General features: G+C 43.3%; 1 protein-coding gene across 5 annotated transcripts in view; it reads right to left on the reverse strand.

Moving 5' to 3' along the window:
• PCYT1B (phosphate cytidylyltransferase 1B, choline) overlaps positions 1–19,906 on the reverse strand; it is a 126,699-nt gene extending 106,793 nt beyond the window's left edge. For 2 of the 5 annotated variants that reach the window (XM_047076025.1, XM_047076024.1), the window contains exon 1: positions 19,475–19,905. In XM_047076025.1, coding sequence (XP_046931981.1) covers positions 19,475–19,826 — 352 coding nt within the window. In that variant the 5' untranslated portion in view covers positions 19,827–19,905. Of the gene's footprint in view, positions 1–19,474 lie in introns of all 5 variants that reach the window. The other 3 variants (XM_047076027.1, XM_047076030.1, XM_047076029.1) reach the window with 2 other exon arrangements.
• Positions 19,907–27,728: the final 7,822 nt, after the last annotated feature.

A 27,728-nucleotide genomic window follows, 5' to 3' on the forward strand; every position in this document is an offset into this window, starting at 1 on the left:
TAAAAGAAATAAACATGAGACATAAGTCAGAAATGACCAGTCAGGAGCTCCATTTCTTAGCATTCAAAGACGCCATGCCATAGTGGCTGTGGCTGTGTTTGAGAAGGTCCTAAAAGAGGTAATTTGTTTTTATCTATATGAGATGTGTTTATCTAAATGCTGGTGATCAAATCAGTTATAAATAAAGTACATTTTGTTTTGCTATAGCAAAACAGGTAGGATAGCAGGGCTTTTTTTAATAAATTAAAGTTGCCCTAGCTGGAATAAATCATTCTTATTGACATTAGCAGCTGTGTAGTCAGTAAAGAATTATTGTTGCTATTACTTGGTGGTATTTATAAACACTTTTACTTTCTAAGTGCTTTACAATCACTTATTGTCTAATTAATATCTAATCATCTGTTTACAAGTAATAATCACACATGTAGTGCAGTTTAATCAAAACTCCAAATGCAGCCGCCATCATACTCAAGAATATTGTGTAAATTTTGGTCTCTCCGTGATGGGGTTTGGGTCCAGACATATGGCTGAAACAGACACAACAGGAAAAAAATGAATAAAGACTCCTCCCTTGGATCTGAGCACAATTTGGATTCACAACTTTTGCATGTCAAATATATTATCTGAATGTCAGTGGATAAGTAAAAGTACAGGTAATTTTCACCACTTAATGGCTCAATTACACATAGAAAAGTTTTAATTTGAGCCACAAAATTGGATGATAGTTTATGATAAATGTTCAAGGGTAGGCACTGACTTCGCATTGGAAGTGTTAGTCACAATCACCATTTTGGTGAGTATCATGAAAAAGATCAAATGTAGAAAAGGCGGCTCAAGGACCACCAGGGTTAATCTAACACACGGTCAAGTCTAGACCAAGCTGTGGTCAGTACAAACACCTGCCAGTCTTAATTACCTACTGAGCGTAAGTGGACTTACTACCATACGCCCGTCAGTCTCCCCAAGTGTTATTCTAGAAGTAATTATGGCAACCATGGAAGGATTTTTTTTTTTTGTATGCAGGTGAAGGACGTGCATACTAATGCAGTTTTTCCATAAATTTTCCGACAAGTAGAATTGCTGAGTCAGGCTACTTGCATTGTCAAGGCTTTTTGTGTATGTTTTTCAATACTATTATCAAATTGTCTTGACCAAATTTATGCTTCCTCTGATACTCCTAAAGGGTTGTCTTTCTTGGCTCTTGATATGCTGAAACCAGTTTGCTTCCTTCTTGCATTGCCACCAGACGCGGTTTCCCAGTACAGCAGCAAATACTGCTGTGTCCTGAGGATTGTGCCTGGGGCCTTGTGAACGTGATCCAAACGTGCCTGACTGGCAAGTGAGTGATCAAGGCCACCTGGTGCCACGATCATGGGCACTCCATTCACAGGTAGACCGTTATTACAATCCTTGCACTTTATACTGATTTTGAATGGCACGGACCCAAGAGTGAACTCTTCATCTTGCAAAATCTGCACCCAGCATCTTTGAATGCTCAAAGAGAGATTTGGTTTGGGGGCACCTGCCTGGCTCAGTCGGTGGAGCGTAGGACTCGATCTTGGAGTTGTGAGTTAGAGCCCTACGTTGGATGGAGAGATTACTTAAAAATAAGGTCTTAAAAAAAAGAGAGATTTGGTTTTATCTTCTGTAGTAGTTTCCTGTTGCTGTTTGTAACAATGTACTACAAACGTCGTAGCTTGAAACAACACAAATGTCTTATCTTAGTTCTGGAGGTCAGAAGTCTTGACGGAACTCAGCAGGCTAAAATCCATGTATCAGCAAGACTGCATTTCTTCTGGAGGCTCTAGGGGAAAAATCTGTTTCCTTGCCTCTTCCATCTTCTGGAGCTGCCCGCATTCCTTGGCTCACAGCCCTGTGCCTTCCATCTCCCAAGCCAGCACTGCATCAGTCCAGCCTCTGCGTCAATAGCCAACCTTCTCTAACTCTCTTGCCTGCCCCTTTGACTTGAAAATACCGTTGCGATTCCATTAGGCATTCGGGTAATCCAGGATAATCTCTGCCATCTCAAGATCTTTAACTTAATCACATCTGCGAAATCCCTTTTGCCATGTCGAGTGACATAGTTACAGGTTCCCAGGTTCCGGGAAATAGAATGTAGACATCTTTGGGGGGCTATTATTCTGCCTACCACACATTCCTGAGCATGAATCAGACGGGCTATTTCACGTGCAGATATTTGAACAATACATTGCCTATAATTTTAAAACATGGTAATTTGTAAACCCCTGCTCTGTGTCAGGCACAGGCACTGTGCCAGGTTTGCAGGTAAGAGTCAGTGCATAGAGAGGTTAAGTAGTTTTCCCAAGGTCACAGAGCTGGTCAGTGGCCGAGCTGAGTTTCAAACTCAGGTCTGTCGGACTTCAAAGCCTGTGTTCATCGTGGGCCGTGGCTGTAGCTCAACATTTCCCGCGCTCTGCTCAATTTGCTCTCCTTGGCTAGCCTTCATGTTGAAAGCTTTTCACTTAGTTTGACATTGAACGATACAACCTAACCAGGCAAAACCTTTTAAGCCCCTATGAATCTCATATTTGACTCATTCAGCAGGTGCCAGTGGAGGATGCCATCAGGAAACACTCATTCACGATGATGTCTCCACATGCTCTAATAAATCTTCCCCAAAGTAGCATCCGGCGGGTTCTTCCTCCATAATACAAACAGAAGTGCGCCCGCCAGGTTATCTTCTCCGTGGGTGAAATGTAAATGTCTGAATAGTATCAGGTGGTGGCAGTGAGAAATAATCTTTCCAACAGACTACAAGTATACCCACTATCTTATTCTTTTTTTTTAAGATTTATTTTGGAGAGAGAGAAAGAGAGAGAGAGACAGAGGATCCAAAGTGGGCTCTGCACCAATGGCAGAGAGCCCTATGCGGGACTCGAACTCAAAAATCCATGAGATCATGGCCCGAGGCAAAGTCAAATGCTTAATCGACTGAGCCACCCAGGCGCGCCCCGTCTCCGCTGTCTTACTCTTGAAAAAAGGGAGCCTGACACTTTAGGAGCCTCATTTCGTGTGTTAATCAAGTTTCTCATCCTCTCTGATTTACTTCGCAAAGTTCTCAGCCTCAGTTGCACATGACAATCAGCTGGGGAGCTTTCAAAACTACAGAAACCTGGTCCCCACACCCGGGAGATTCTGGCCTCACAGGGGTGGGTTGCAGCATCAGGACTTTTAAAAATACAGAATGGGGGTGCCTGGGTGGCTCTGTCGGTTAAGTGTCCGACTTGGGCCTCAGGTCATGATCTTGTGGTTTGCGGGTTCGAGCCCCACATCGGGCTCTGTGCTGACAGCTCACAGCTCAGACGGAGCCTGAAGCCTGCCTCAGATTCTGTGTCTCCCTCTCTTTCTCTCTCTCCCCATCCCCTGCTTGTGCTCTCTCTGTCTCTCTCAAAAATAAATGAACACTAAAAAAACAGACTTTCAAAACGCAGAACAACAACAAAAAAGGTTTAGAGCCACAGAGATGAAGTGAAGCAGAGATGATGAGAGACTTTATCAAGATATAGGTTTTGATGCTCAACTATTGGACTCACTTTTTGCCAAGAATGTCTGCTTTGTTTGCATCGAAAACAATAAACCCTATTAATGTATGTATCCCAAGAAGGCGGCCACGTAAAAACCTTCGCTGTGTCCAAAAGCGATCGTTTGAAACACCTACTCTACTTCAGTGCCAGGGGAGGGGCTCTGTGGAATGACTCCCTAATGGCGCTTGACAGTAAGTGTAGACAGTCAATGTGCTTCCACTGAAGCCCACTCTGGCTACCAGAAGAAATACTCTTCGGTAAGTAAGTAAGCAAGCATGAGATAAGCACACTTTGAAAGAAAGATAGTCCTTTATTTCCTCAAAGTAGCCTGGAGAACCTCACCACACCATTCAAGTGTAGGAATTCAAAAGAAACAAAACCATCAGCATTAAACCATGGCAGTCCCTAGCATGTAAAATACTACCCTTGCTCAGAACGTTTTTGGAATAAATCTTCCGGAATTTGCATCACGGAAATTTTATAACGCCACTTCTGAAAATCAGTTTTGGGGGCTGTAGAGCATGCAACTCTTGATCTCAGGGTTGTGAGTTCGAGCCCCATGTTGGGTACAGAGATTATTTAAAATCTTAAAAAGACAAAGAGTTTTTATATAACCAGATCAGTATTTTTTTTTTATCCAAAGTGGTATTAACCAGATTTCCAGAATTACCATTCACCTATCAAACTATCAATTGGCTTTAGGTTATTTCAAAAATGTAGGAAATAACCCTCAAGGATGATTGATTGTGCCCTCTGTTGACATCCAAGAAATTCCTGAAGGGCGAGAGATCTTAAGTGACAAAGGTGACCCCAAGGCTCTAAGGTCAGTTCTCTAGAGCAGAGGTTCTCATACTTTAATGTGCATAAGAATCACCCAGAGAGTTTGTTAAACTGCTTTCCCAGGCCGCACTCCCAGAGATTCTAATCAGTAGGCCCAGAGATTCCCTCAACTTGACTTTACTTTGAGCAACACTGTTGTAGAGCAAAACTGAAGATAAAAATACAGATGTGAATGTATGCGTTTTACTATCCCGTTTTCAAAAACGACAGAACTTGTCCAAAGGACTCAGGAGTCAACTTGGAAACACTCTTGTCTGCCTAAGATGAAAAGTTGAAGCATCGTTAAGGATGAGAACTGCAATGTATCGAGATCCATCAACTGTGTTTAAATCCACCAGTTCATAATACTATAGAACAGAGTCCCGAACAAACCAAAGACGTCAGTTGTCTGCATCGGCAGCTGCAAGGCGTCACAGGCATTATTTTGAAAACTGGAAGCCAGAGGGAAAGAATCAGGCATTTATCTTACCTTTTCTATACAAACGTACTTCTGAGTGACCAAGTAGTAAGGAGAAGCAGATCGTCTTAGAATGAGTAATGAAAGTATGGAGGTAATGAAGAAGGTAACGCATTAGACTCTCCCCGTTTTCAAACCCCTCGTGAATGAGTGGATCTAGGCATGGGGCATCAACAACTGCCAGCATGACAAAAAGACAGACCACCGCCAATGTCATACACTCCAGAGAGAGACACACGCACCACCTATCAAGTAGTTTCCCAAGTAAATAGAACCTGGTTTTGATCACACCTCTTGGTCCAAGACCAATTTATGGGAAATAAAGAAGGGATAAAGGAGTACATTAACACCACAGGGATGCAATCAGCAAAATCCAGATTGTAGGAAGCTCTATAGGACAAACTTAGTTGCTGCAACCAAAAAATTGCAAGAAACCTAAGGATTAAACAAGATCTAAAAGACACAGCCATCAATTGCATTGTAAACCCCGTATTACTAGGATCGCAATTCAAAACACTGTAAAAAAAATTACAACATGCAGGAGACAATGAGAAATTTGGACAGTTTCTGGATGCTGTAGTAGGATTATTAGTAAATGTTTCAGGTATGATACTGATATCATGTTTATGGGTTTTTAATTTTTTTTTAATGTTTATTTACTTTTTTGAGACAGAGAGACAGAGTCTGAGTGGAGAGAGGGGACAGAGAGAAGGAGACACAGAATCCGAAGCAGGGTCCAGTCTCTGAGCCATCAGCACAGAGCCCGATGCGGGGCTCAAACCCACAGACCATGGGATCATGACCTGAGCCAAAGCTGGATGCCCAACCGACTGAGCCACACAGGTGCCCCATGTTTATGTTTTTTTTAAACTTTATTTTAGAAATATGCACTGAAGTATTTGCAGATGAATTATATTGTGTGGGTGTGGGGAGTAGATAGGGCTGTAGATGACAGCTTCTCAACTGGCTGCAACTTTGTCCCCCCAGCGTACATTTAGTGATGTCTGGAGATATTTTTCTTGACCACGTGTGTGTGTGTGTTGGGGGGGGGGCGGGTGATGCTCCAGGCATTTAGTGCTAAACATCCTACAATGCACAGAAACAGCCCTCCAACGTGGGGGAATGGGTCTGCACTGACACCCTGCCTGACAACATCGAATGTGTCCACATGGCTAGCGCTGGCAAAGACTTGAACTGCGGCTCATCTGAGTGTCCGTCAGTCGGCAGAGGCAGACCGTGAGAGGTGGGAGGCCTGTTAGGAGCTGCTAGGAGGCCACCTCCTACTTGTCCCTATCTCCCGCTGAGAGACCCCCAGGAAGCAGTTCCTAACTGCCTCTTGAGTTCTGCTGAGATATGGGGCTTCTGGCCCTGTCCCCCTCCGCATCAGCCCTGCGGAGTAGAAAACCGGTTAGTTGCCATCTACAATGGGCTCCTCAGCAGCAGGAGTCTAGAGGTCATCTGGCCTCTTTTGTTGCCCTGCTGTCCTTGGCGTAGAGGACAAGGACCACGGGAAGCTGGCACCGATGGTACATCTCTTTCACTAAGTAAGTAATAAGCTTTCTGAATCCCAAAGCGACTCAGTGTACTTTTACCAGTCAAGTCAGTCAGAACTCAGCTTTAGTTTCGCCTTGTCTGGTGTGTGTACAACGATCTGCCCAAAATGTCAATGCCAAGGTTGAGAAGCTCTGCATGAAACAATATTAGTACTGGGCTGATTGTTATTGAAGCTGCACGACAAGTACATGAACAGCACAAATGGGGAGATACTGTTTTGTCTAATTCTGCATATGTTAAAAACTATTCATAATAAAAGCTGTATTTACAATTTTTTTACTTTTTTTTAAAGTAGACTTCATGCCCAGTGTGGGGTTGGAACTCACAGCCCTGAGATCTAGAGTCACATGCTCTACTGACTGAGGCAGCCAGGCACCCCAAAAGCTGTATTTCTTTTTAAAAAGATAAAAATTGGTCACCTTGCTTTATGAGATGTCTAACACTTTAAGTGCACGTACTGAGGCAATCTGCAGATGGGAACAAATTTGCCATCAGGCTTGTAGTTCCACTACCAAATTACAAACTGTGTTCTTGAGCAAATTATGTAATTTCTCTAAACCTCAGTTTCCTCACCAATAAAATAAGACTAATTATGCCCCTGAGGGTTTCATAGGGATTAAATATAAGTGTTTAGCTGAGTGTTTTACATATATACCTTTCTTAGACCTCCTTCCTTTGTTCTTTTTGTTTGCTACTCTTCAATTCAGAAATGGAAAGAGCTCTTCTTGTCACTTTGACGAGTAATTTTGATCCAGCCAATTTCTTTTCAAACCATTCCCTGGAAAAGTGTAGATGGCGCTGGTATAAAACGTTTGGTTCTAAGGGTTTAAAACAACCAACTCGGAGGCTGAGTCGCTCACTTGGTTGTGCATCTGACTTTTGATTTCCGTTCAGGTCGTGATCTTGGGGTTGTGAGATTGACCCCTGAGTCGGGCTCTGCGCTGAGTGTGCAGCCTGCTTGGGATCCTCTCTCTTCCTCTGCCCTTCTCCTCCACCCCCTCTCTCTCTCTTTCTGTAAAGTTAAAAATTAAAAAAAAAAACAAACCAACAACAACAAACCCTACAGGGACCCCAGAGGAATGGGGAGTAAGAAGAACGTATATGATTAATTCATTAGTTCTCAATCCAGGATGATTTTGCCCCACAGAGGACATGTCACCATGTCTGGAAACATTTTTGGTTGTCAAGACTTGGGTGGGGCGGTGCTACTAGGCTATACTGTAGAGACCAGGGATACTGGCTGGAGACCAGCGATGCTGCTCAACAACCCACTGTATGCACAGGATTGCTCCCCACAACGAGGAATTGTCTGGCCCCCAATATCATCAATACCAAGGTTGAGAAACCCTGGACTAACGTGACCAAAACTCCTTGATGAAGCTTTTCCTAGATAATTAACTTTACCTTTCTTTGTTCTTCTTATCCACACATACAGGTTATTAAAGACATGCTCAGGAGAAATCATTCAAAATGTGATTACTCTAGCTCTGTGGCCCTAATTTGTTATTCATTTCTTGAAGAGAAAAAAATCTGAGTAGTGTTCTGATTTTATTGCCTTTGAGTTTCAAATAGCAAACGTGAAGCATGCACTGATTACCTTCTTAATTAATAGGCTGTGAAGGCAGGGCATCACTTTATTAACCAGTGGGAAGGAGGTACGGTCTCTCAACAGCTTAGTAGTCTTTATTCCCAACTGTGACGCCAAAGGGGGAGGATTGGGATGAAGGGGATGCAGACAGCGCTCCCCAACAGATATATTTTTCGTATTAAAATAGTTCACCTTAGTTTCAGTGGCACCCGCCTACAATGTCGTTATTGAATAGAAAACATATGGATAATTTGCCCCCCATCCCACATCCACCTTTTAAAGTCAAGATGCCTGGGGTGCCTGGCTGGCTCAGGTGGTAGAGCGCGTGACCCTTGATCTCAGGGTTGTGAGTTCAAGCCCCATACTGGGTACAGTGATGACTTTAAAAAAAATAAAGAGGGGCGCCTGGGTGGCTCAGTCGATTAAGTGGCCGACTTCGGCTCAGGTCATGATCTCGCGGTCCATGAGTTCAAGCCCCGCATCAGGCTCTGTGCTGATAGCTCAGAGCCTGGAGCCTGCTTCTGTTTCTGTGTCTCCCTCTCTCTCTGCCCCTCCCCCGTTTGTGCTCTGTCTCTCTGCCTTTCAAAAATGAATAAATGTTAAAAAAAATTTTTTTTAAATAAAAAAAATAAAGATACTTGACCTCAAGACCACAGGGCCATAGGTAAATGGTGGTAACCGTATTCTACTGGCAAACAATAGCAAGGCCATTCCTATGAGACGTGTCGTGTGTGTCACGCGGCAATGGGGCAAACACGTTTGGGAAGATAAACAGTGGGGTGGGGAATCTGTACAGGTGGTAGAAATGCTTAAGCATCTATGAGGTAGTTCCTTTTACTCTATCTGGCCCTCAACTCACTCCACCCCTTCTATGAATACAGCCCCCAGCCCCCAGCCCAGGGAATTGGGTTGGGACACCTGATGAAGAAACCAAGCCTTGGGCTGTTCAGTGGTTCCTCAGATCTTCAGATTCCCTCTTTCAGAAATTAGAACTAAGAGACGCCAACTGAGTAGATCAGGGGATTAGAGTAAATATGTCTGCAAATGAGCCTTTCCGAGGCTTTGTCAAGCTGCTCTTGTTCCTTTCCTTGCTTTTCAGCTTTCTGTGGGTTCTATTAGATAGACTTTTGCATTTGCCCTACTGAAAAAGCTAGCTCAGCGGCTACTGTTCCTTGAAACCCAGCACTGGGTCTGAGACAGATGTGCACACATCCCCCCGCCCCCGCCCCAGACGAGACTAACAGGAGAAATGAAGCCAAGGGCTAACAGGGAAAGGCCACTTAACAGGTATTTATGCTTCACGCCTAGGAGCATCAGGGGATGACACTCTTTCCAGAGACCAGCTCAGAGTAAATTCACCTCATAAACCCCATAATCTAGATGTACCACACTTTTGATACTTTTGTATGCAAACTTACGACTCCTTTGGTGTGATGATATTGAATCATTATTTATCTCATGATGTTACCTAATTCTCACTTGTAACCTTGACATCTGTCTCTCCTCTTGTTAATTAACCCATCAACCAGGCTTGGGAAGATCAGTTCGTACCTCCAGGATCCGTCCACTTTCTTTTTTTTTTTTTTTAATTTTTTTTTCAACGTTTATTTATTTTTGGGACAGAGAGAGAGACAGAGCATGAACGGGGGAGGGCCAGAGAGAGAGGGAGACACAGAATGGGAAACAGGCTCCAGGCTCTGAGCCATCAGCCCAGAGCCCGACGCGGGGCTCGAACTCACGGACCGCGAGATCGTGACCTGGCTGAAGTCGGACGCTTAACCGACTGCGCCACCCAGGCGCCCCAGTCCACTTTCTTACATCATCCTCAACCCTCCCACGGGCTTCTGCCTCCAGCACTCCCCTAAAGCTCAGTTACGTTTCTACGTGAGTGTTTCTTAGCTGCACAGGAGGACCTTTTAGAGCAGCGGTCCTTTACTCAGGGATAATTTGTATCCCGCTCCCCAAGGGTGATTTTGTAGTGTCTGGACACAGTTGTTGTTGTTTTTAAGATTTTATTTATTTATTTGTTGGGGGGGGTGCAGAGGAAAAGGGAGAGAATCCTAAGCAGGCTCCATGTCCAGAGCCAATGCAGGGCTCCATCGCACGACTGTGAGATCACGACCTGAGCCGAAATTGAGAGTCAGATGCTTAAATGACTGAACCATCCAGGTGCCACTAAGATTTTATTCTTAAGTAATCTCTACACCTAACGTGGGGCTCGAAATTATAACCCTGAGATCAAGAGTTGCATGCTCCGCCGAGTGAGCCAGCCAGGTGCCCCTGGACAAAGTTTTGATTGTTACAACTTGGGGGGTGCTACTGACATCTGGTGGGTAAAGACTAAGGACGCTGTAAACATGCTACAACGCACAAGAAAACCCCCCATAACGAAGAATTAACCAACCCAAATTGTCAATAATGCCAAAGCTGAGAAACCTTGCTTTAAGGCAAAGATGGATCTTTGCAAGAAATAACACAATTCAAAATGGGCAAAGGATTTGAAAAGACGTTTCTCCAAAGAAGATACACAAATGGCCAATAGATATGTGAACGATGCACAACCTCTTTAGCCATTAGGGACATGCAAACCAAAACCACAATGAGACACCACCTCACACCCACTAGGATGGCTAAAATTTTGAAAATGGAAAATAACAAGAGTTGGTGAGGATGTGGAGAAATCGGAACCCTCATACACTGCTGGTGGAATGTAATTGGCAGTTCCTCAAAAAGTTAAAAATAGAGTTACCATTTGACCTACCAATTCCATGCCTAGGTATTTACCCGAGAGTATTGAAAATATGTGTTCACAAAAATCTTGTACACAAATGTCATAGCATTATTCACAATAACCAAGAAGTGCAAGCAACCCAAATGTCCACTGCCTGGTGAATGGAGAAACAAATAGTGGTTTATCCATACGATGGAATATTATTTGGCCATAAAAAAAGGATGAAGTACAGATCCATGCTACAACATGAATGGACCTTGAAAAGATAAACTCACTGAAAGAAGCCAGACACAAAAGACGACATGTTGTATGATTCCACCTCTGTGAAATGTCCAGAAAAGGCAAATCCACGTAAGAGAAATCGATGAGTGGTTTTCTAGTACTGGGGCTATTGGGGGGACTGGGGAGGGACTGACTGCTACTGAGTGCCGTTTTTGGAGGTGGTGATGAAAGTCCTCTAAAAGTAAAATGTGTTGCAGGTTGCGTAACCCTGTGAATATACTAAAAAACAACGAATTGGTTTTTAGTGAGTTTTTTTTAACAATTTAATGGCTTATATCTTGAAAAGAACGTCTCTTTGAATCTCCTGAGTGCCAGTCACAAAGGAGGTGCTCATTAAATAATGCAGTACACCTGAAGCATGGAAGACAAACACAAGATTTCCTTCCTGCTGTGATTACTATTATTTTTACCATTTTATGGCCAGAGAGGAACAGTAGTGATTCCCTTAAATCAACTTCCAGGTTAACCAACCTGCAGAATTAACCAGTGCCCTCCATTTTCCCTACGGACCCTAAGAGTACTCTGAATGCTTCTGTCTGGTAGTAAGCTACTCTTGAGAATGCCTGGGTAGATTAGCTCTGAAAAGTTGAGTTTTACATTTTACAAGAGTTAACTGAACTTTCCCCCATCCTGTTTATGGCCACTGTGATGGAAATGATGCAATTTAATTAAATGTTATGGAAACTGATAAAAATGTGCAAAAAGAGTATTTTTAAGACTAAATTGTTTTCAAAAGACAAGAAGCAGTCATGTGGCTTTTAAAAACTACTGTTGAATTAGGTGAGGGCAAGACAACTGTAAAGATAGGGAACAAGATCCCCCCAAACATAGCATTTTATACTCCATTTTTTTAAAATATCTTAAGTTTTCTCTTCATTTAGAATAAACCCAAAATGGAAATCATAGATATTGCCTAGGTGATGCTCAATAAAGAAAAGATGACACAGAGTTCTAATCGGTGGTCCAATTAAAGGATTGGCAAAGTAACAATATATTATTTTAAATTAAAAAATATTTAATGCATATATTTATCATTTTTTTAAACAAGTCTTTATCAGAGACATTTTATTTTTCAATTAACCAACCTATCGGTCCCCATTGTATATGGTAAGAAGACTTCTACTGTGCTACTCTCCTACCTTGTAGAATGGAGAAAACCCTACAAAACTCTTTTATCAATTCTCCACTTGTGTGCTGAATTCCTTGTGTGATACTTACAAGCTTCCTTCAATTGCCCTCTTCAGGGAAGGTGTAGTAGCCACATGGCAAGGAATTTATGGGACAGATTTGTGTACAAGCCTGACCCATGTCTCCTGGAGGCTGAGCCTGCTGTGCACATCGCAGCGGAAGCCAAGGAAAAACTGTAGAGAGGGAGTCAGCCACCTCTGGTGTCTCTGAGCAGATCCCACCTTGCCTTGAGATATCACACACCTCCAGCAAACCTAGGAGTCTGGCAGGGTTTGGGGTGGAAAGTCCTGTAAATAGTGATTACTCCATCTTTGTGGCTGGTGTTAATGATCAAGTCATTCAATTTAGACGCTGGAGTCAAGTTGAAGTGGGTCTACCCAACAATGATGTATGCCTTATAGACTGGGTTGAAATTCATTCATTCTCCGGGACAACCTAGAGTTGACCTTAGATGAACAAACACAGGATTCTCCCTGGGCAAGGAGGATAGAGAATAAACAGGGATTTAAATTCCTTTCACTCATTCAACAAACACTTACTGAGCATCTACAGTACATCAGGAGCCATGCATCCAAGATGTGATAGTCTACACTCTCAAAGAATGTATAGAGCAGGAATATATAGGTAGGGCAAACTCTGAAAGATTTTTTGTTTGTTTTTTAGTAAATATGATGGTACTGTTAAAAATCTAATCTTACCATCTTCGCTTTTAAAAGAATTATCATTTAAATTCCTCTTACTTTTTTCTATGACTTAATGGAACTGAAGAAGACACATTTGAAACAGATATTATTTTTCTTTTTGTCCTGGGCCACACTTTCCATTTTTTTCCTTTCTTTTTTCTTTCCATGTGTGTAACTGTGTGTGCGCCTGTGTGTGCACGTGTGCGTGCATGTGTGTGTGTATATGTGAGATAGAGGGAGAGAAAGAAAAAATTTCTAGTTCATGAAAAGCCCAAGAGAACTTTATAATGCTCTAATAGGGGCACCTGGCTGGCTCAGTCAGTAGAACATGTGACTCTTGATCTCAGGGTTACGAGTTCAGGCCCCATGTTGGGCACAGCGATTACTTCAAAAAATAAAAATACTAAAATAAAAAAATAAAATGCTCTAATGCCTGGGGCAAGATTGAAATAAAGAGTATGTTTTTCACATTATAAGTCCTCACTGCAAGAATGGGGCAAGATTCATTTAAAAAAATTTTTTTAACATTTATTTTTATTTTTATTTTTTTTTTAAATTTTTTTTTCAACGTTTATTTATTTTTTGGGACAGAGAGAGACAGAGCATGAACGGGGGAGGGGCAGAGAGAGAGAGAGAGACACAGAATCGGAAACAGGCTCCAGGCTCTGAGCCATCAGCCCAGAGCCTGACGCGGGGCTCGAACTCACGGACCGCGAGAACGTGACCTGGCTGAAGTCGGACGCTTAACCGACTGCGCCACCCAGGCGCCCCAACATTTATTTTTTTTTGAGACAGAGAGAGACAGAGCATGGATGGGGGAGGGTCAGAAAGAGAGGGAGACACAGAATCTGAAACAGGCTCCATGCTCTGAGCTGTCAGCACAGAGCCTGATGTGGGACTCGAACACATGGACTGCAAGATCATGACCTGAGCAGAAACCGGATGCTTAACCAATTGAGCCACCCAGGCTCCCCAAGGGCAAGATTAATTTTATGCCAGTTCTTTTTTTTTTTTTTAATAATTTTTTTTTCAACGTTTATTTATTTTTTTGGGGACAGAGAGTATGCCAGTTCTTGTATATCCTTTGCTCCATGGTATTTGAGAGCTGGTCCCAACTCCCTGAGAATAAAGGACAAAAATAAGAGAAACCAGTAAGATTCCTTTTCTTCCCATAGTTTCCAGTACTGGGAAGACCAGAAGAACCCCAGGTTTCAACAGACACAGGTTTCACCTCTCACTCCACATCTTTTCGTGTGCTAATTGAGCCATTTGGGTGAGCTGGTAAGATTTCCAAAATGCATACTAGTCAAGGCTTGCCTTAGTGGACCACGGTGGATGGGGAGCCATAGTTTAGCAAGAGAGATTAGTGTCTTCTAGAAACCCAGATTCAATTGCAACAGACATACAGCGTGTGCACTACCTGTCAATTTTCAGAGTGAGAGCTATCAGCAGAGCAGCCGATGGCAGTGATTATACATCTGTTAACTGGGTCAGCATGGCGTGTGACCCTTGGATAGGTCTACCATATAGTCTCCAAAGGAGACAAAGACTGCAGTGAGTTAGCTGCACGTTGTACAAATACATGCCATTCCTGTAATACTAGGATTCAGGCGAAGGAATTGCAGATGGATGAGAGGAAAAAAGCCCTAATTGTGTTATGGAACAAAAAGTAAAAATGTAGTATCTATTTGCCCTAAGTGGCTTTAGGGGCGCCTGGGTGGCTCAGTTGGTTGAGCGTCCGACTTCGGCTCAGGTCACGATCTCGCGGTCCATGAGTTCGAGCCCCACGTCGGGCTCTGGGCTGGTGGCTCGGAGCCTGGAGCCTGCTTCCGATTCTGTGTCTCCCTCTCTCTCTGCCCCTCCCCCATTCATGCTCTGTCTCTCTCTGTCCCAAAAATAAATAAACGTTAAAAAAAAAATAAAAAATAAAGATGCTCAGATATCTAAACTTCATGAATTTGGACTGTTCCAAATTGTTTAATTCCCTCCAAATAAAGACTAACTATTCCAAATGCATTTATATTGTTTCAATGATTTTCTCTTTCTTTGCTTATGGCTTACACTAGAAATTTTTCGTACAGAAGACAAGGAAGTGACAAATCATATTCTTTGAAGCTAACTGCTAAACTGAGGAATTGAGTTTTTTCCATGTTTGGAATGACCACTTCAAGCAAGCTTGCAAGAAACCACTAAAGATTTAGAAATTCAAGGGTCATTCTTCTCTAAATGACTCAAAATTCTCTTCTTCTATCCTGTTACCTAGAGCCAGCACAGTACCTGGCAAACGTGTTCAACATACTGGTCTTGTTTAATCTTTATTTATTTATTTTTGAGAGAGAGATAGCACAAGCAGGAGAAGGACAGAGGGAGAGAGGGAGACACAGACTCTGAAGCAGGCTCAAGCTTTCAGCTCACAGCCCGACACAAGGCTTGAACCCACGAACCGTGAGATCATGACCTGAGCTGAAGTTGAACACTTAACCAACTGGGCCATCCAGGCACCCCTCAACATACTGCTTAAGAACTGATGGTGCCTGGGGTGCCTGGGTGATTTAGTCGGTTGAGTGTCTGACTCTTGGTTTTGGCTTAGGTCATGATCTCATAGGTTTGTGAGTTCAAGCCCCAAGTCAGGGCTCTGCCTTATCAGCGTGGAGCCTGCTTGGGATTCTCTCTCTCCCTCTCTCTCTACCCTTCCCCCACTCTGCGGGCTCACTCGCATCCACTCTCTCTCTCAAAAAGTAAATAAATAAACATTAAAAAAAAAAAAGAACTGATGGGCCCAAATGATGGCTGGTGCCTTGGGAAGGCAGCTCTCTTTTCTGAAGAAGCTCACAGATTTGGTTCCGAATTTTCACATAGGATCACACTGCTCACTCCCACCCTCCGACCTGAATGCCTGCAAGGCATCTTTTTCTCAGAAATAGGAACCCCTTATCTCACAATGAAGACTTTGCAGCAAAGATTGGTAAAGGGAAAAGAAGAAATGGAAGACAGTTTTCATTTTGATCCATGAATCCTATGGATCAAGTGGCATCTTGAAAGAACTGTCTCTGTCAATCAACAGATATTTATCAAACCCCTCCTATGTTCCAGGGTCTATGAAGGGCCCCCAGGGACACTCCTTCCGGGGTATCCTGGGATAGAGTGGAAGAAGGGAGGGTTTTAGAATTAGATCTTGAGCTAATAAAAATTTCACTGTGATAGTATTTTATGCTACCAATTTACTTAATGACCCAAAGGAAGAGAGGAAGGTAAATCAGTAGTATAAAATGATTTTCCATAGAATTTAGAAATAGCGGAAGATTTGCTATAAAGCACTAGGCTAACCATATTATTTCCTACCAGGGCACCTTAGGGGATCCTGTTTTAATGAATAAATAAAAATGATGTGTAATTATCATATCAATTGCTTGCATCTAAGTGAGTGCTTCTGGAGTTATTTGATGGTGCTTAAAAATCTTTGGCCTCTGAAGTGTGTTTAACGTCTCCTTGACTCTTATCTATATTATTAATTTGCAGATCAAAGTTAACTTGGTGCTATGCAAATGAGGAGACTTCCAATGAATGAAATTTTACTGTAAAATATTAAATCCATATTACTTATAACAGTACTGCAATATATTTTGAGGACATGTGTCAACATATCGAAAAGAGATACTACAACTTAAAGCAGTATTATCCAATAGAACTTTCTGCAGTGATGTAATATTCTATATCTGTGCTGTCTAGCCATCCACATGAGGTAGTCACTAGCCACACGTGGCTACTGAGCACTTGAAATGTGGCTAGTGCCACTGAGGAACTAAATTTTAAATTTTATTTAATTTAAACTAAAATTTAAATTAAAAAATGTTTTAATGTTTATTTATTTTTGAGAGGGAGAGCAAGAGAGAGAGAGAGAGAGAGAGAGAGAGAGAGAGGCAGACACAGACTCCAAAGCAGGATCCAGGCTCTGAGCCGTCAGCACAGAGCCTGATGGGGGGGCTTGAACTCACAGACCACAAGATCATATCCTGAGCCAAAGTTGGATGCTTAACCGATTGAGCCACACAGGTGCCCCTAAACTACAATTTAAATTTAAACAGCCATATGTGGTTCGTGGCTATCTTAAATGACAGTGCAGGCTTAAAGAAAAAGTGAAAATGGGGGCACCTGAGTGAGTCTCGATTTCAACTCTGGTCATAATCTCATGGTTCGTGAGTTCGAGCTCCAAGTCGGGCTCCAAGCTGATAGTGTGGCGCCCGCTTGAGATTCTCTCTCTCCCTCTCTCTCTGCCCCTCCCCAGCTCACGAGCTCTCTCTCTCTCTCTCTTTCAAAAATAAACATTTAGAAAAAGTGAAAATGTATTCCAAGATCCTGAATCTTAGCTGTACACTTACTACCTTTGGCAATTTACTTAACTTCTGTGAGCTCGAAGTTTCTCACTTGAAAACGAGAAAGTAAATAACGTCTACCTGACGGGATTTGGAGTAAGAGGAATTGAGATGTATCCAGGCATTCTCCTATTTCCAAATAAGTGCCGATCAAGTACCAAAGTTAAATATGTGCAAAATGAATAACCGGCTCTCTCATTTAAAGGGTGTTCGCGTTCCTAGAGAACTCATAAATATTATTAAATTCAGAATTATCCTCATTGTTCCGATAAAATATTTAATGACAATGTTTACAACTATCAGTTGGTAAGCAGTACTATTAGCTTGGGGGTATCAGTGTATGGTGAGCAAGAGAGGTGGGAGTCAGGAAGTTAAATTTATAGAAGTTGAGGTCAGCTTTTGTATGAAAAGTACACCGAGAACCCAAAAGGCTGATTAAAATGTCAACACAATCACTTCTTCGTCATTGTTATAATTAATAGTGTAATTCATGCTTGCCCGAGGAGGCTAAATAAACCCAGCCCACGTAAGTGAAGAAAGTAAAGCACAGATTAGCAGAATAGGGAAGCAGTCAGGAGCTCAGGCACTTTTGCTGGACGTAATCACATGAAATAAGACACCCAACGTACTTACCACAGGGCGTGCCACCTACTAAGGACCAAAAATTGCAGCTGCTCTTTTTTTAAGATTTTATTTTTTTAAGTTCATTTATTTATCAGGCAGGGAGGCGCCAAGAGTGAAGGAGAGAGAGAATCTTAAGCAGGCTCCATGCTCAGCGCAGAACCCAATATAGAGCTTGATGTCACGACTGTGAGATCATGACCAGAGCTGATATCAAGAGTCAGACCCTTAATTGACTGAGCCACGCAGGTGCCCCTAAAGATTTTATTTTTAGGTAATCTCTACACCCAATTTGGGGCTTGAACTCACACCCCTGAAACCAAGAGTTGCAGGCTCCACCAACTGAGCCAGCCAGGCGCTCCAAAACTGCAGCCGTTAGTATATTAAGTGATGCTATTGGGAGACCCATGAGATTAGAAGACCTTGGTTATTTTTCAATTCACAAAAGGTATGGGAATACGGAGTGATTATTTGCACAGATTTAATTCTCCATGACTGGACAGAGAAAGATCATCTCAACTTTCCATATCTGTACCAGTCAAGAACTGAATCTCTTTAGTTGTTTTAATACCATGTCAAATCTATTTTTGGAATGAGATGTGGAAGAATGAATAAATGAAGGACTGAAATGCATCCTTATCCCCCCATTTACACAATAAAATGAGTTGGTAAAACTCATGAATCCCCAACATGTACACTTTTTCCAAATCTGAGACAATACTGGGGCCAATGGGGAAGGGATCGAATAGAGGAATTGCTCTCCTAGCCATGTTGCCCAGGTGCCCAGTGGCTGTGGGCCTAGACTACTTTCTGAGGCATGGGGTGCTTGAACCAGCCAGCCCTGCTCGCTCTGAGGGGGATGGGGAGCTTTCGAAGGGGTGCCGATACAAGCAAGAGCAGAGCTGGTGTCTTGAGACCCAAGAAACTGCTGTCAGGGTGTGGCATGAAACCACCTTTACTGTAAAGCAGGAACATTATGTCATTGCCAGGAAGCTTCCCCTGGTCCTAACCTCTCCTTCACATCACCTGAAAGCCTTCTTACTATTTCGTCTGACCACCTAAGCTTTTTCCATCTAGAATTCATTTGATTTAGTAGGACTCCACTAAAATGCACATTCCCTTAGGCACTCAATGCCCCACAAGGCAAGACCATACGAGGTGGTCTCACTTCTGTGATAATTGCACAGCGAGAAATTCAGAAACGGATGTCAGGATGTTGTGACTTTTCTAAGAGGAAACTTTCTCATTCTATAGGGTAATGAGCACTTTGTTACCACGGTTCTCCAACGCCCTCAGGCTCACACAGCGTCATTCTTTGCCTCGAACCACCTACATTTCCTCATCCTGATTTGACTGCTTTTCAGAAAGAGAAGCTGTTCCTGTCATCTAACTCTATCCAGGGATCCTGCATAGTCAGTAAGGGGATAAACAAACAGGAGCCCCAACGTTTCTTTTTTATCACCTTAAGATGGAAAGGATAAGATTTCCATGTTGAGAGGGACTATATTAATTAGCGCAGGTCCGTTACACTCACAGATACATAGGGCTTTACTTTGGGGACCTACTTCGATATTCAAACAGGCGAAGATCACTAAGAAAGCATGTCTGTTACCTTGCGCCAGGATCTGGAAGTGCCATGGTCCCTGGTATCCTGTTCCAAGGTGCATTGCTGGTGGCCCACCATTTCTGCTCCTGGTCTGCTTTCCCCGTCTCCTAGAGTCCTCTCTTCTCTTTGGAGTTCTTTTGAGTCCCAGGATGAAATCTTCCTTCTCTGGATTTACTGGAGCACTTGACCAACGGTGAACCTGAACCACAAGCTCCGAGGAACTAGTCGTGTCCCAGTGATCGAATGAGCAGAGATCCAAGGTGCTGGGTGTTCCTGCTTTGTTTGCCACCGGTCTCCTCTTGTCCCCTCTGGGCCGCTGTTCATCGACAAGTGCTGTGCTCTGGACTGGCGCTATCATGGCCTGCCGTGCGGGGACAGGCAGGTTGTGGTGAAAGCTGCACTGGTGAAAAAGGCCATTGTTTTATCTCCCCTATCCCTCACTGGAGCTATGGCAACAAATTCCGTTGGTGAATTAACTATGTCATTGTGTGCCGGCTGAACTGATTATGCTCCCGGAATGACAAACATTTTGTCTCTTTTTTTCAAGATAAAAAGTAGCCGAGACCTTGAACTGTTAATACACACTTCAACACTTTCTTTCAATGGGAGAATAAAGATAGAGAAAGGAAATCTCTCCTACATACTTTGATTCTAATAAACATTTTCTCTGCCAAGGAGCCATTCTAATCACCACCGATAAGTGAACTTGTGCATTTTAATAATGTAGAATCTTCACAAGTTGTGTTAAGGTAATTCCCCCTCAAATACCATTGTGTGTTAAAAGAACTCTTTAAATATGCATGTACTGGGGCATTTTGGACAAGATTCTTTTTAAGTGCTGCTGTTAACACGAGTATCATACCTCGGCTCAGAATGAAGATGGCTGTCCATCTAAATTCGCCTTAGCCACATAAAGATTTTCCAAGCTCCACGCTAGTGGGAAAACTCTTGGTCACTCGCTCACCTATTACACTCTCCAGGATGAGACAACGCGCTCTGATCGGCCAAAGGAGCCTTTCAACCTTTGCACCCATCCATCCATCCCAGCCTTTCTGTGTCCGGGTGCTGGGCTGGTTGCTGGAGAAGCTCCATCAGTGAATCGCTGCTACATTGCCTAGCAGGGTGGGGTGTAGTGTGCGGACTTAGCCAGCTGGAATCCCATTCCCGGGGATCCCCTTCCCTTCCGGCTCCGGGTTCGAGTTGACCAAAAGAGGATTTTATACAAGATGTGGAAGGTGAGGGTGAGGTGGTCATTATTTCCAAAGGTTGTCATGGTTGGGAGTGGTGACAGAAGGTCCCAGATTACCCTCACTCCCCTTTGCTCTGTGTCTCGATCCATCATCTTACTAACCGCTGACCCCGTTAAGCAACAGCAGCTCAGAGTCCGCCCTCAGACGTTTCTCCAGCCCAACGGCGTTCGGAGCGGCTTCCCAGAGCTTCCTGGGGGCGGGGGGATCCTCCTGCACTTTGGCAGCCGTATATGCTGGGCTTGTAACTGTAGATGGGTTAACTTGTCCCATCATCCAATTGCCCCACCGACCTCCATTCCCCCCACCCCTCCCACAGTGGGCCAGGTCTATTTCCTATGTTAAATCCCTTCCTCCACATCTCATAGTGGCTGTGCTTACTAAACTAGGGCTGATATACTTATTTTGTAAACAATGTGAGGACTGTAAGAGAGAATCTCCAGCATGAGGGGAGTTGAGAGGGCAACAGGGAGAAAATCCCGTGGAACTTGACCTAGAAGTGACTGAGGAACTGAGTCACTGAGGAAGTGAGGAAGGAAAGAGATATTATATTTGTGTCAGACCTCTCCCCCAGGTCCCTAGAGACCCCAATTTGCAATGATTCTATTCAGACCCAAGCATTTTCTCAGATACCTTATCCTTCTTCATTCCCGTGTCTTTCCCTCATCCCTGTTCTTATCCCCATGGCTCATCCCCCCAAAGAGGCTAAGATTGGCCATCAGAGGTAAGCCACACTCCAGCGGTGGGTTCCAGGTAGTCAGCTAAAAGAGAAAAAGAAAAGCCCAAGTCCTGGGCACATTATTTCTCCCAGAGTGATTCACTGGACCCACTGAAATGTGGCCGGACCAACACAGCATGTACAGATGGACTCTAACAGAAGATTTCTCTGAAAGTGAAGTAAAACCTGGCTCAGCTGTCAGAAAAACATCATCTACCTGTATTTGCACTGGTTTACTCTTCTCAGTAATGGAAAAATCACTCTTGTGTCATCAAGGCCCAACGGTTCACAAGAGAGGCTTGTTTTGAAATTGCCTCTTGTTGTCATCTCTTAGAATAACAGTGCATTTGATTATATTTCCAAGCTTCTTGTCACACATCCAAAAGAAGACGGGCTGCCAATCTATTCCCTCAGTTAATTCCTGCTTAGAGTAGGCGATTATTGGCCCTGAGCATTAGAACGTTGACAGGACAGGTTTTGATTAATTCTGACTCTAAAGCAAATGGAACGGAGACAGGGCCACCAATACAACAACGTACTGTATTCTTAACATAGAGCTAGCCCAGGTGATTGAATTAAGCCACTTACCCTTGGATTATGAAGATGTCTATCATCTGAACACTTATTGGTAGATTTCTGGGGTCTTCTCTGCTTTTGAGAGTCTCATAAACTAAAATGGTCTCAGATGATCCCTATGAACAATCCCCTGTGGTCTATACAAGGGGTGCCCCAGAGCCCTGATAGTTGTGTCAGTGGGTAGAACCTAGTTGCCCGGGCCCACAGAGGTGGAAATGGGTGGGCAGCAGATCTCAGTTCCTGTATAAGGCACTATGTGTGAATTAACTTGGGGCACCTGTGTGGCTCAGTCAGTTAAGCTTCCAACTCTTGATTTTGGCTCAGGTCATGATCTCATGGTTCATGACTTTGAGCCCTGCATCAGGCTCTGTGCTGTCACCCGGAGTCTGCTTGGGATTCTCTCTCTCCCTCTCTCTCTCTTTGCTCCTCCCCACCGTTCTCTCAAAATAAATAAATAAATTTCAAAAAGGTGCTCCTCTGGGCCAAGCAGTCCCACTTGGTGAACAGAGTGAGGGCTGGATTTAGCCCCTAAGTCTCCCAGTCTGCAGCACTGATACTTTCTCTCTCTCTGCAGCCCCTGACCCTCGGAGAATTGGGCGTTGTGGGGGAAGCAAACTGTTAGTCCTATTATAAGAGAAACGCTCTTGAATTTGGGGAATGAGTATCCTCGTGGTTCAGGAGATGAGGTGTTCTATGCCAGGTGGTGTGGCTGGTCAACCAGGCCTCAGGTCCAGAGCTGATGCAATACTCTTCTTTCCATGAATTAATTCCCCAGCAGCATTCTCTTTGCCTTCCTGGTACCTCACCGGTGGGCAGGGTGAGCCCAGGAACATGGCTTTACGTGCTTCGTTTGAGAGGGCCCTGTTTTAGCTCTCTTCTGAGGAGTCCATGTGGCCATGGGACAGGGTACATGCCTGGAGACCCTTACCGCCCCCCTCTAGAATACTCTAGAGGTCTCTGTCCAGATGTCCCCCCCTGCTTCCAGGACTTTCATGGCTTCTCCCTCAGGGCCATCTTCCTGGGGGGTAACCTCCCCACAGAACTGCATGTCCCTGGGGATAAGGGGTGGTAGAGCTTTTAGCAGGAAAATGTGAACAGAAACCGGATATCTGGGCTGGCCCCACCCAGTGCTGTAGCACAGAGGAGGGCCTTTGGCTCCGCCCACCCCCCCCCACCATATACACAGGTACAAACAGTCTGCTAGCATGATTTCAAACTTTTAAATATTTAGACATATGATACACGGGCCTCCATTTAGATTCCTGCCCTGACCCCACAAATGTTAGCAGCAGGCCCAGCTAGAGGTATTTTAAATCACTGTAGAAATTAATGGATTAATTAGCATTTTCTGGTTATTTTAATTATAGTTAATTACAGGTAGTTTGTCATCAAAAGTCTAATCATCTCTGAACGTCTGAACAATATGATTTTCTGAATCTAAGTGGCTGAAGGCTAGATTCTGGACTGAGATGGAATGATTTGCTCCAACTCTAGCACAGTCCTTGGTATATAGTAGTTGCTTTGAAAATGATTTAATGAATTAATGAATCCCTAAAGTGTTTTGTAACTGCCTCTTATCTTTTGCCCTGCGTATGCCTGATAACCGGCTTAGAAACTCTGCCTGCTGTGTTCACCCAAGGCTGTTTGGGGGATTTTAGTCAAGGGGGCTTGGAAAATCTTTGACGAATTCACCCAAGGCTGTTTTGGGGGTCTTAGTTCTGAGATGAAGCCAGGGAACAGATGAGAGGATAGCGTCGTCATTCCTGGAGGAGAGTGACTGCCTGTGACTCCCTGTCTTTCTGCTTTTCCTGATCCCTTGGAATGAGCTGGCAACAGTTCTGAAGAAGGAATACAAGTATAGACTTTGCATTTCCAAATGATAGACTAAAAACATACTCCACCCACATGATGTCAAGATGTGTCCAAGTTCAAGGGTAAAATTTACATATTTTGCGTATTACTGTTTCCATTGGATTTACTGAACATCTACTTTGTATCAAGCCCTCACCCAGGAGAAAAAATGAAGGCAATTACAGCAGTACCAGCCCTCATGGAATTACAAATCAGTACAAGAGGTGCTGTTAAACTGAATATTTCCCTGACTGACATAATCTATCTTACCACCTCAACTCCTCACTCTCTCTTCCCCCTTCCCCTGCTTTGTTTCACTTCATAAGGGACATATTCCATTATAAGTTTACTGTCTATCTCTCCCAGGTGAGTGAGAGGGCGGGGCTTTGCTTCACTGCCGATATCCCCAGTGACGAGAAGAGTGTCCGGCACATATTAAGTGTTCGGGAAACATTTTGTTGATGGCCAAATTCATTTGGCATCAAAATTGCACTATTTTTTTCTTGTTCAATTTGGCTTTGAGTGGGTAGGAGAATAGTACAAAGAAAAGCAATCTGGTTTGACAGTGGGAGGTACTCCTGGAAGGACTGGGGACAAATAATGCGAAGGACGGAGTCCCGATCTGGAGAACAGCTGGTGTTGAAGAAAAGTAAAGGCACTGAGAAGCTGCAGGGAGTAAGGACCTTGAGAATTTATTAGCTTTCTTTTGAGGCACAGGGTGGTTTCAGTTTGCAGTAACTTGCTGAAACAATGAAGGCCCAGGCAAAGAAGCGTGTTTATTGATCCACTGGGCCATCAACAAAACTTCTCGAAGGTGTTAGAGTGATGAGCCAAGTGACTCAGAGATCGTTTTCTTTCCCTCACCTCATAACAACCAGTTCACGGATTGCTGGGGATTTGCTGACATGTTTCTCTCCTGCAGAAAAACTGACTTTCTGCCTGGTGTGAGACTGACTTGAAGAAAAACGGAACATGACATATTTTGTAATTGCTTCTACATCTTTCCCATGGCTTTTTGCTATTCGCCTTCAGCCCTTTCATGATGCAAAACTTCTGTGCTTGACCAGGGAATCCGATTCATTGTATTTTTTCCTTTCCTTTTCCCTCCTCCGCTCTCTCACCTACCAAGGCAAAAGAGACTCTTCTTCGCTTTTAACTGTGAATCTCAAAGAGGCTCTTTTGTGGGAGGAGCCACAGGTTAAAGGATCGCTTAGAACTTTTGCACCTCAAAATGCTCCTGACTGGGGTGCCTGGGTGGCTCAGTCGGTTGAGCGTCCGACTTCGGCTCAGGTCATGATCTCACAGTCCGTGAGTTCAAGCCCCGCGTCGGGCTCTGGGCTGACAGCTCGGAGCCTGGAGCCTGCTTCAGATTCTGTGTCTCCCTCTCTCTCGTCCCCCACCCCCACCCCACCCATGCTCTGTCTCTCTCTGTCTCCCCCAAACAAATAAATGTTGGAAAAAAAATTTAAAAACTGGTCCTGACCAGACAGTGCAACTGCATCAATTGGTGATTATAAGACAATACACTTAGAGGTCCTGGGGAAAATCTACGGAGAAAGAGAATAATATACGGCATTTCCAAACTTTCGTTTCGTTTTAACATTTCCAGAAACTTTTGATTCAAGAAAATGGACTCAAATATCTTGAAATAAATCCACGTAGTTAGGAAGCTTTGGGCCAGAGTCTTGGAATCAAAATCAAGATGCCAATTTAGAGATGGCTTTGCTTCTCTCTACACTAGCTCCAAAGGAAAAGATGCTGGGTCCCTGAGTAGCAGTGTGCTAAACTCTTCTCTGCAGAAAAGACAATTCAGTAGAATTGCCAAAGTAGGGAAATTCTGTTTCCACAGTCATATCACCTACCCTAGTTGAGGGAAGGGAAAGACAGTCGTCTGTTTCGGGTTGGCATTAAAATTTTACGTGACAGCAAACAATTAAAAATTGAAATTGAGAAAACAATACCAACTTAACACAGCATCAAAAAACATGGAATACTTCAAGACAAATATAACAAAACATGTGGAAGTTATGCGCACTGAAAACTATAAAAGACTGCCGAGAAAAATTAAAGAAAACCTACAAAAAGGGAGAAATGTGCCGTGTTCATGGATTGGAAGACTCAAAGCTGTTAAAATATCTGTTTTCTCAAAATTAATCTACATATTCAGCACAATTCCAGTCAAACTCCCAGCAAGTTTTCCGGTAGAAATTGACTCCCTGATTCTAAACATTATATGGAAATTCAGAAAGACTTAAAGTAGCCAAAATAATTTGGAAAAAGAAGAATAGTGTTGGAGAACTCAGACTCCCTGAGCCGACTGGCTGGCATGGCTAGTAGAGCATGTGGCTCTTGATCTCGGGGTCATGAGTTCGAGCCCCACATTGGGTGCAGAGATTGCTGTAAAAAATCACCTTAGAGAATATGCCATTCATAACAGCATTCTTCACAATAGCCAAAAGCTGGAAGCAATCCAAATGTCCACCACTAGATGAATGGATAGACAAAATGTGGTCTACATATAAAAGAATACTATTCAGCATTGAAAAGGAAGGAAATTTTGACACGTGCCATAACACAGATGAACCTTAAGGACATTATGCTAACTGAAATAAGGCGGCCATGCACAAAAGATTACTGTATGATTCTGATTATATGACATACCTAGAGCAGTCAAATTCATAGAGACAGAAAGTAGAATGGTGGCTGTCAGGGGCTGGGGGCAGGGAGGAATAAGGAACTATTGTTTAATTGGGTACAGAGTTTCAGTTTGTGATGTTGAAAAATTCCGGAGATTGGTTGCACAACAACGTGAATGTACTTTGCACTTAAAAATGGCCGAGATGAGGGATGCCTGGGTGGCTCAGTTGGTTGTTAGGCATCTGACTCTGGATTTCGGCTCAGGTCATGATCTTGCAGTTGGTGAGATTTAGCCCCGCGTCAGGCTCTGTGCTGACAGCCCGGAGCCTCTCTGGAATTCTCTCTCTGCCTCTCTCTTTGCTGTACCCCTGCTCGTGTGCATGTGTACGTGCTCTCTCTCTCTCTCTGTCTCTCAAAATAAATAAGCAAAAAAATGAACCTCTCGATCCTTATCTCACACTGTATGTAAAAGCTAACATGAAAGGGATCATAGACCTGAAGGTAAAAGCCATAAGATTTCTAGACTGAAACAGGAGAAAAATCTTTATGACCTCAGGTTAGGCAAAGATTTCTTAGGACACAAAAAGCATGAACCATAAAGGAAAAAAGTGAATACAATGGATTGCATCAAAAATTAAAAGTTTGGTTTTCAAAAGACACAGTTAAGAAAATAAAAAGGTAAACCACAGATTGGGAGAACATATTTGCAAAACATATTCTATAAAGGACTTTTATTTAGGACATATAAAAATTCTTATAATTTAATGATTGGACAAATAACTCAATTTTTACAAAATGGGCAAACAACTAGAAGGAATCTCTCATCAGAAAATATACAGAAAAGATGGGCAAGAGACTTCGGGCTTTAGCTCCTATATGTAGAGTGCTTGAAAGTTGTAGCTACTGTCCTTACATCAAGAAAAATATGGATAAACTGAAAATCAATGACTTTCCTTAGACCCATCAGGGAACTGAGATAACAGGAGGAATTCTCACCCCCAAACTTGGAGAGATAGACGCAGAGAGAGAATCCTAGCTGAGATCTGCTCACCTGGGAGAGAAGCTGCTGGAGCCATGGTCTGGGGGGAATACTTAAATGGTAATTTTAATAAATTGCTGGAGGCTCAATATGGACTAACATGAAATTAAGAAATTCCTGGGGCTGCAATCACAGAAGGGACCCCACACTTTTGTGGGCTTTTTCTGCAGGAACCCCACCAGATTCTCACGT

This window comes from Lynx rufus, unplaced genomic scaffold, assembly GCF_022079265.1.
Source record: "Lynx rufus isolate CCGP_SWC_20201006 ecotype Redwood Valley unplaced genomic scaffold, mLynRuf1.p SCAF_14, whole genome shotgun sequence".
NCBI classification, from domain to species: Eukaryota; Metazoa; Chordata; class Mammalia; order Carnivora; family Felidae; genus Lynx; species Lynx rufus.